The 9784-nt window shown below is 39.5% G+C and overlaps 1 protein-coding gene across 15 annotated transcripts in view; it reads right to left on the minus strand.

Moving 5' to 3' along the window:
- APBB2 (amyloid beta precursor protein binding family B member 2) overlaps positions 1-9784 on the minus strand; it is a 373280-nt gene that overhangs the window by 8856 nt on the left and 354640 nt on the right. For 10 of the 15 annotated variants that reach the window (XM_019552764.1, XM_019552769.1, XM_019552770.1 and 7 more), the window contains 3 exons: positions 2192-2306; positions 1375-1516; positions 276-359 (listed from right to left, as the gene is read on the minus strand). In XM_019552764.1, coding sequence (XP_019408309.1) covers positions 276-359; positions 1375-1516; positions 2192-2306 — 341 coding nt within the window. The remainder of the gene's footprint in view (positions 1-275; positions 360-1374; positions 1517-2191; positions 2307-9784) is intronic. The other 5 variants (XM_019552777.1, XM_019552773.1, XM_019552776.1 and 2 more) reach the window with 1 other exon arrangement.

A 9784-nucleotide genomic window follows, 5' to 3' on the forward strand; every position in this document is an offset into this window, starting at 1 on the left:
TGGGGAAAGGTGCTACAAAAGGGCCTTGCCCCAGCAGCAGCCCCTCAGCATCCTGCCTAAGGAAGTGTGGGTCTGAGCGAGATCACATGCACTAGCTAGCCCCATGCTCTTTCCCTTTGCAGGCCTAGCAGTGAGTTGTATGTTGCTGGAATACAAGTAAAGAGTGCTTCTGCTCCCTGCCCTCTGCCCATCTGGCTATGGCTAGCCAGAATCGAGCCCCTTAGATACTATGCAAGTAATGTCTATTGTTAGATAAGAGCACTAGTATTACATACCCACAGGCTTAGCTACAGGTAACATGCCCAAGTACTGCACATGGAACTTCTGTACCAGCTCTGTCTTTGGTGTTGGGAAATCTACTGCATGGGAAAAAAATCAATTTCTGTTTATCAACATTCACAGCAGGTAAAATATACTTTTATTTCACTGACCATAGAAAATAGCTTACCAGGGAACTGCACTCAGAATATATTGTATTGATTACAATGGATCTGCTCCCCCTCCAGCTTAGACAGGAGGGATATACCAAGTACTTTCTAAGGGAACTGAGGAGGAGGAGGTGATACAACTCTTAATTTCTGTAAACTAAAACTGGGTCATGTTCTACCAGTAGGATATAAGGCGATATTTGTATAAACATGTCACTAAGGCACACAGAGCAAGTGTCACATACCATACAACTGGGCACTCTATTTTTAATGCTATACCTACTAAATGTCCCACCTGTGTGCCAGGACAAACCAGTATCTCTGTCTGAATAGCAACTGATGCAAAAAACCACAAACAACCCACACCCAAAAAACCCCCCCATGACAAAATAAGGGTTGAGATATCTGATGAAAGCTAGTGGATTTAACACATTTTTGTATTAAGTTCACTAGAAGATGTTTGTATATCTAATCTGGAACGCTGTCAAAACTTCTACTATTAATCTTACATTAATAAAAATACACAAAGCCACTCTTCTTTTATGATGCAGTAAGGGGTGCAGCAGATTGGCTTCTTCCTAGGCTTTGAACCTTACAACTGATGCTGAAACCCGGAAGAAGTTTGAATCTGCTGCAACTCCTCTGCTATAAACCTATGATTAATTGGAATACATTTTACTTGTAAGCCAGCCTGGCATAGCATTTCCATGGCTAAATTGTATCTTAAAGTAAATCAGAGGAAATGAACAAGTCGATATAACCAAACAAGACTGCATTACTCTGAACACAAACAATAACATATTTTTAATGTAACAAAGACTGTCAGCTACAGTATTTAAAAGATCCTGGTAACCTTTGTGTCTACTACATTTTAGTTAAAAACAATATTATTAAGGCACTCTCTAAAATGGGGCCATGACATGGATATTAAATTCTGACACAGTACCTTGCAGAGGAACATCTAAGGTGGCATTTGTCCGGTCTTGCAATGAGCTGCAAGCCACAGCTTTAGCATTCTTCCGTTCAGCCATAATCTGAAGAAGACGGCGATAATACAGCATTTTTTCCAACATATAGTATAGTAGCAACTACAAGTATAAATTTACTCTTATTACAACCCTAATCTCTGAAGTCCACAATATATCAGATGCATGCAATTATAAGGCATCCTTTTAAGATACTAAAATTAGTTTTCCTTTATTTACTTACAATTTTTTTGAGGCATAGAACTCCAAGCTCCCTACATCCATGACAGATATAGGAAGAGGAAACCCAGTCTCTAATCTGCACTTACTACTGCTACAAATACTACAGGAGATTTCTGTATTACTTGTACATGTAGTAGGCAAAAAAATTTAGACAGAAGTAGGGCTTTTAAACAGACGATGCCATTTTAACAGCTCTTTTCAAGTACTGTTTCCCAAAAGAACATAATTTAATCTAGTATTTGACATTTGAGATATAATTTGCTACTATTATTTTTCTACTTAACATCCCACAACTTCCATTTATATTAGCAAAAAATCTTTAGACTGTACACATTGGTCCAATTCCTAGAGACATCATGGGTTTCAAGAATCTATAACATTCATCTTCCCATAGTTTATTGGTGCCACTCACACCCCTTCCAAAAATTCTTAGAGTCATTTCTCATCAGAGATAAAAAATAAGAACAAAAGAAGGCAATAGAGGACTGATTATATAGCACCCTTCAGAACTACTCAAGTGGTTAGTAAAAGAATAGGTTATTTAAATTCACTTGCCTTAGAACAGATTTCGTGCAGACTTGTGGCAATGGCTTTTGCTGGTGTGTCACATCGAAATACGTGACATTTCAAAATTCTTGTGTCTTTGTCTCTTGCTACATAAGCAAAGTCTCTGTGCAAAAAAAAAATTAACACATTAGAAACCGCCGCAGCTACAAAACAACTGCTTTAATTTAAGAAGGATATGTCTGAGTTGTCAGAGAAAAAAAAACATTCCATAGCCAAAACAGAGCCACAAATGCATTAAATTGCATATCCATGGAACACATTACTAAGCTTTGATGCTTAATGTATATAATTAAAGAGCTAATTACAACTTGCTACCATTGAAAACTCATTGAACTTTCAACCTATATCTCCTACTGCTAATGTAAATGTATGGGGACATTTACAAGAATATTTCATTAAATGCAGAAGGAAAAATAGATAAAGGAGAGAGAAACTGTTCTTTTCTTTTTATCTTCTAAAATTAAGGCAAATGGCATACAACAGCCTGAATAAAGAAAAAATGTTTTTGGAGTGTTATAGAAAGTGCTTATAATACGCAGATAGCAATTAAAGATCCTGTTGCAGAAGAGAAATGTCAACATGTAAATATGATGTCAACCTGCTGAAATAATAATTGGCTTAGATTTCTGACCTTGCTACTTTTTCAAATCTTAAATAACTTTATGGCAAATGTCTTGTAACGACAACAACAACAACAACAGATGCTTTGCACAATACTGACCACTCATGGGCAATCTTTGCAGCACCTAGAAGGGAACACCAAGCTTGTTTTGACCTGTGTCCAGTTCCTTCAAGGGCTGAGCTTGGTCCAAGAACACAAAGGCTAGTGCTGAGGGTGGTGATGGCAGCGGTATTTGATGGGGCCTGGAAAGACTTGGCAGCCATTGGCGGTTTTTCAGGACACTCAGTCCTATCAAACCTGTCCCTGGCCCAAAACTGTAACATCTTCAAAGTGCTGCACTTCTAATTTATCCTCCCAACCCTTTCCAAGAGGCAGAGATTTCTATTAATTCATTTTGTAGGTGGGAAGCCTGAAGCAAGTACTGCAGTGCAAGCAGGCCATGCGCCCATATAGGAAGGCACGACTGAATATACAGCGAAGACAATATGGACCACGCAAAACTGCTTCAACTGTTTCCCTCTGCTGGCTACTGCCCTCCTCGACTTCCCCTTTTTTGTCTCTTGAACAGTGCAAGTCAATCCTGCTTGGTCAGTACTTCCTGCCAACCTCAGATCTCTGCCTTGCTCTTCCCTTCCACCAGCGGAGGGTCCAGTCAAAGTATACTGGGTGGGTGGCTAGGATTAGATTAGCCAGGGACAGCTACGCCTCAGACGCTGCATCCTTCCTGAAGATCCCATTTGATGCCTCTGTGCTTAGAGCAGGACAGAGGACAAGTAAATCCTCCCACCAGCTCCACCCTTTTAGGGGATCAAGGAGTCCTCATACGGGAGAAGGAGACACCTCCCCAGTAAAAACAGACCATAATATATACATGTGTTCTGCAGGGAGTTAGTACCCCTGACAGGGTCTCATTTGATATTGAGTTAAGATTATTTTTGCTTGTTGAAAAACAAAGTTGAGGAATTTTATACTGAGATTCTCAGAGGGAGGCTGGAGGCTTTGGAAGACAAAGTAAGGCAGTGGTGCTCAGCCTCTCAGGCCCACGGACCATGCGAGTGGGGAGGGGCCCATTTGGTGGCCAGCACCACCCCCTCCCATCCCCTGCACTCCAGATTTTGACCAGACAGTCTAGCCCTGAGGCTTGACACCGCCTCCGCCCAGCTCTGTGAGCCGGGATTGGGTGCCAGATCCAGTGTGCAGGATCTGGGGCTCCCTATGGGTCTGGAGGTTTGGCAGCAGAGGAGCTGTATCACCGTTCTCCCACTGCCAAATTTCCAGACCTGCGTGAAGCCTCATGGGGGGGCAGTCCTCACAGTACAGTCAGCTGGATATGGCCCATGGGCTGGAAGTTGAGCACCCCTAAGAAGTAACTTGGCTTCGGATACCAAAGGAAGGTGCAGAATTAGGCACGTCATCTGACCATTTCTGCCAAAGCTTATCACCCACGAAATAGCACAGTTAGGTTTAAATCACTGGCTTTCCATTAGCATCTCTGCAATGAATGGAACAGCAGTTCACAGCCCAGGCCGCCTGCTGATATAGGATATTATCAACACATAGGTGGCTTTACATTTAATTAAAATTCACCAGGTTCTCTTTCCAATTCTTACTAATACTTAAAAATAAGGATTAAGAAAAACCAAAACCCATGCTTCACAATTATGGGATTGTGGAATACACTGGACCATGTGTACATCACAAGAGCAGCAGTCCTGAAGGAGCCCCATTACTAAGAAATTTTGGTAGTGCCTACTTACATACTTTTTTTTGTTGCTGCCATGGACAGTAAGCTCAATATTCAGCTGATATCAGTCAGAACAGCTCCCTGGTCCAGCATTTCAAAAGTAAAACTAAGAATTCCAGATGGTCTCCTTTCACTAGGCCTTAAGGTGAACCACGGGAAGGGTTATAGTTCAGCTGTACTAGACAAACTACTAGCTATAGAAAAAAAAATGAGCTTGAGAGCTACACAAAACTTGTAAATGTTATACCTTTCACGACTAACAGCTCTGCTGAAGGGCTTGGAGGCAAACTGGTAAGTGATTAGGGTTCTAAAGTCGTACTAACACTTCAGAAGAGATTCCCAATTGGTTTTGGCATGGTGAGTACATAGTTCTGAAGCAGTTTTGAACTACCGCCTTCTAATTTATTCTTTATAACATTTTTGTTTTTCACTTGTCATTTCACTTGGAAACATTTAGTTAGTTACAACTGCAACATGCTAACCATGCTCTCTAAACTAGTGATTCACAACCAGAGTGCTACAGAGATCCATTCAGGAGTGCTATGGATAGCCACACAATGTTAGACTGTTAAGTGTGTGAACACGATTCACAAGAGAAACCCAAAGATTTCACATAAGAATCCACACTGTTAAAAAAAATTCTGACCCATTGTAGTCTTCCTGAGTTCTTCGTAACACAAGAATCACTCTATTATTTTTATTTAGTCAAAAAGCAAACGTAAACTAAGAGCTGACATTTTCCACTGGTTGCCTTAAGTCTAGTGAGGGATGCCTTGAGTCCAACAAGGTTGAGAACTAGTGCCACATCCATAAACTAATGGATATGGAATTGCAATCATAACTCTAAAAAGGTGCTTTTAAATAGGAATTCTCTCTCTCTTTCTCTCTCACACACAAACCCCTATGTAAGAAAGTTAATTGGTAGTGACTGTGGCCTAAAGCTAGCAGAAGACATGCATGAAGTCAGATTCCAGAGCACTTCCCACTGTGGGATCAGAGTCTTATGGAGTATTGAATTAAAGGCTAACATCTGTGTTCACAATAACTTGTGAACTTAAAAGGTTGTTAAAATCCATTTTATTGCTATTTATTACCATTCACTATGCACCTCAATCAATACTCCTCCTTCAAGAACCTGTAAACAAGTGAGTTATGAAGGGTTTTTTCAAGCTGATCTTTGAAGAAGAGTGCCCTATGTTACTTCACTAAGTCATTTACAATTGCCCCTCAGCAGAAACCTACTATAATCAAAAGATACCTGTGCAGATTCAAGAGTCCTTTGTAATCTCAAGGCCAGAGAAGACCATTAGCTTGGAGGAACAGTATGTATAATTTCAAATATAAGAGATCTGGTAGTGTTTTCTGTTAGGGATAAAGTTCTCTGTCAGATGGTTAATATATTATAAAAAATATACAACATCTAAAATGAGACAAAGCCACAAAAGCAAATCCACTACTGTCTGGAAAGCATGCTATGTTGCCAGTGAAATCTAAGATTATAAAACAGCATTAGAAATTCTTCCACTCTGCTTGACTGGTAGCTGTGGCAATATCTTGGCACATTACCACTGCTTTAAATTACTTTGCTTTACTGAATAGCATTAGACAATGTGCTCCTAGTTCACAGATGCATGTTGCACAAAAGCTCCCACAGCCTAGGGAAATCCTGCCCTGTTTCCTTGAGTCTCACTGTTTGACTGCAAAGATATCAAGTCTTAGCTCAATACGAGCAAAATGTGCCATTATTTAGGATGCACCCCATTTCTTAATGAGACACTGCACAATTAAAAACTGACCACGCAACTAAAACAGGAGGCAAGACAGAACTAGTTAAAGACTGAACTCTTTTAAAAAATAGAAAGGAGGGCCACAGCAGACTACAATTATGGTTTAAGTCAGAAGCACAGTGTTTTCTGCAGCAGCCTAACAGTGAGAGGGATGGGCTGGGGGTGTCTTCTCAGAAGCGTCAATTCTCCATCTAGGTTGTATTGTGGAAAACTCCTATTGACACCGAGAGTCATACACATCAGTAGGGGACATGGAGACCATACAACTTCTTTTGAAACCTAATTCCAAGCCCAAAGTAATTCTAGAAGGCACCTAATTCCAAATCCAAAATGCTACTTCTGTCACCACCTAGCCAAGGTAACCAGCCTACATCAGGCATCCTGTGAGGGCACAGGAAAGGAAACCTAAGAGGCAGTAAACTCTGCTATGTGCCCATAGCAGAAGCTACTCAGCAGAGTGGGTAGATCCACCTCTTCACTAAGCTGAGCCATGCAGATGCTTCATATCCTGACCCCATGCAATGTTCCATTGTGCCAGGTTCTCTGCATTCACTGACAGGGCAAACTCTGCCTGTGAGTATATTTATTTCAAATGTACTGCTTTTCATTATTTAAGAAGAATTGATAGTGACCCCTACATTTATGTTGCCCAAAACTTTCCAGGATAAAGATTCTTGTGATTTTTTTTCATTTAAGAAATGTTAATGCCTTTATTGTTTGCAGCAAACCTTTGATATTCAGCCTCAAAAGCCCCTTAGACTATAAGCGCCTTTTATTTGTCCCATGAAATTCTATTCAGATTCAGATGCGTGTTAAAATCACCGTTTTCCATTTCCAGCTTTCTCACAAAACGTTGGCAGGATGCCAGGAAAAAAACCCCACTGAACATTTTAAAGGGCTTGGCCCATGGCTTAGCCAGCAAGCAGGCTGGCCTCATAAGGTGACTGAATTAAGGAGGCAATCTTACATCAAGCATGCCCAAACTGCTACTAGCATTTACAATCTGAATACAATTTTTTCTGTATAATTTTTTTGTATGAAATAGTCTACATTCCATAAGGCAGTATCAAACAGCATCAGTGGCAATCATAACAGCAAAAATTATTCAGTAAAGGATTTTTATCAAGTTTCAGTAAATATACCACCACAATGATGTTTCAGATTGCAATTGTGTGCTTAGCTTTCAGTATGTGAAAAGCCCTATTGCATGGGACTGACTGCTCATCTGCAATTTAAGCATGTGCATTAATCTTTGCAGTCTCTGTATTTTTTTTAGTAGGAGAGATTGTCTCTCTTCAAAATCATATATTATGCACCAATCTGCAACACCATCTGCTTCCAAATCATCAATCAAAATTAGTAATCAAATTATGGTCTTTCCTTCTGACAGGGCACACAGATTATATGCCAACTTCAATAATTCATCAAGTCACTAAATGTCTTAAACATCCCTAAATACAGTGCTACAACACAGTATACACTTCTGTAATAGAGACATGGACATTCTTTGAAAAAGCATTGCAAATCAGGTTGCTAAGAATCTCAGGACTCCTGTAGCCAAGACTAACACTGTTGTATACTTTAAGGAAACAAAATAGTAACTTTTCACTCTTGCACAAAAGTTATTAAGGATATGAGGGCTCTAGTTCATACTCTATCTCCATTGGCAATGGTAACTTAACTTTTGGAGAAGGCATGATGACATTCTTCCAAGTGACTGGGCAGACAGGAGGATATTGCCTTCGAGGATAAGATGCCTTAAATATTGAACAGGTCACTAAACTCATCATCTCTGCTTTCTCCTCCTCCCTGTCTTTCTCTGGAATCCTTCTGGGTCACTTACTGTTAACCTTAATTTTGTCATGGCTCACTTGAAGTTGATTAACATTTAAGTGAGATTTATGTGAAACTAGCACTCCCAGTATGATAAAATGCAGAACCCAAACGTTGCATGCTGGAAGCTTCTGGCAAAGGCAAATTTTTTCTTGTTGCCATTTCTATCGCTTTGTCTTGCTGGAAAATTAGGAGGAAAAGTTAAATGTTTATGGATCAAGAAAACTACATATTGAATACGGAACTAGCATGGGTTTAATGCATCCAACTCTTAAATGCATTGAATCCATGCTAGCTCCTTATTCAATACCATGAGATATGATTAATTCTTCAAAGTTCCTTCAAAAAACTATTCATTTGCATAAACCAAAGCATGTGCAGAAGTCTTTGCAGGACTGGGGACAGAGTTCCCAATAAAATTCCTATCAACATTAGTATAAAAAAGCAGTAGATTGCTTAATAAGCAAATAATTTAAGGTCTTCAGATTACAATGTTTGCCCATAATTCTTTACTTTTCCTGATGAAGTCCTACAGTGACTGAGAAGCAAAGGATTTTTTTTTGGTGAAATCTTTCACTGGACCAACTGTGTAGTTGTGAGATATGTTAGACAAACCTGTGGACACTAAGGGCTTTTATATGGGAGTGGAGGTGGGAAGGGCACTTTAGTTAGACTGGCTCTAATTAAAGCACCTGGCACATCAAACAAGCTTGAGCTAAAGCATCCTCACTGCCATTTTTAAGTGCAGGGACACTGATGCATGAGATACTGAAGTCTGCTGGAGTGTGCCCTTCCTCAGGTCACCATCGAGCTACGCCAGAAGCCGATGAACTGAGATTTCAACAATATAGCTTAATATTATTTTTAAAGCTGGATCCCAAGAGAATGGTTTCTAACATACTTTGAAGTATTTTGGGATATGCTGAAAAAAATGGATGCTTTCCCAATTAAGCTTGCAGTGACAATTTTCATAATCTGTAACTAACTACACCCCATGCTACCTTTGAGGTAACCTCCAGTACACATGAACAGAGACTGGATCATTACTCTGAACAGAAGCCATAAAACAGACTGAGCAGGAGAATCAATGAGAATTTTATTTTGTACCAGACTAACTTGGCTCTGTTGAACAGTAGAAAAATATAACAGAACTCTCTTATTAGGATGCTCTTTTGGAAAGATTATTAAGGGAAGAGGCTTTTTAAAAATGGTTTAAAGAGATATAAAGAAAAAATATGGTATTAAATAAAAATGGGAAAACAAGAAGGAATTTCATCTTTATTTGATCTTTTTCTTTTTTAATTGGTAAATTTCTGCATTAATTGACCAGAGCTCAGATATGCAGACCTATTTAACACCTGGGTAAGCACTGCTTCAACACTCAACACTGGGTGAATGTAATCATGTTAAATGGAATTTATGCTAATGCTTTCTTGTTTGAGTAGCAGTCATATAGATTTGGTATCATTCCTCTAAAGCCTTGGGAGACATCCCAACTAAGTGCCCCCTGAAAAAACGGCATGTGCTATATTATCTTCCCACTCTAAAATATTAACTTTTTAGCAGTTTTAACTCTTTTTTGCTAAAAATAATAT

The sequence above is a fragment of the Crocodylus porosus genome, unplaced genomic scaffold, assembly GCF_001723895.1.
Source record: "Crocodylus porosus isolate Cpor-Errol unplaced genomic scaffold, CroPor_comp1, whole genome shotgun sequence".
Lineage (NCBI taxonomy): Eukaryota > Metazoa > Chordata > Crocodylia > Crocodylidae > Crocodylus > Crocodylus porosus.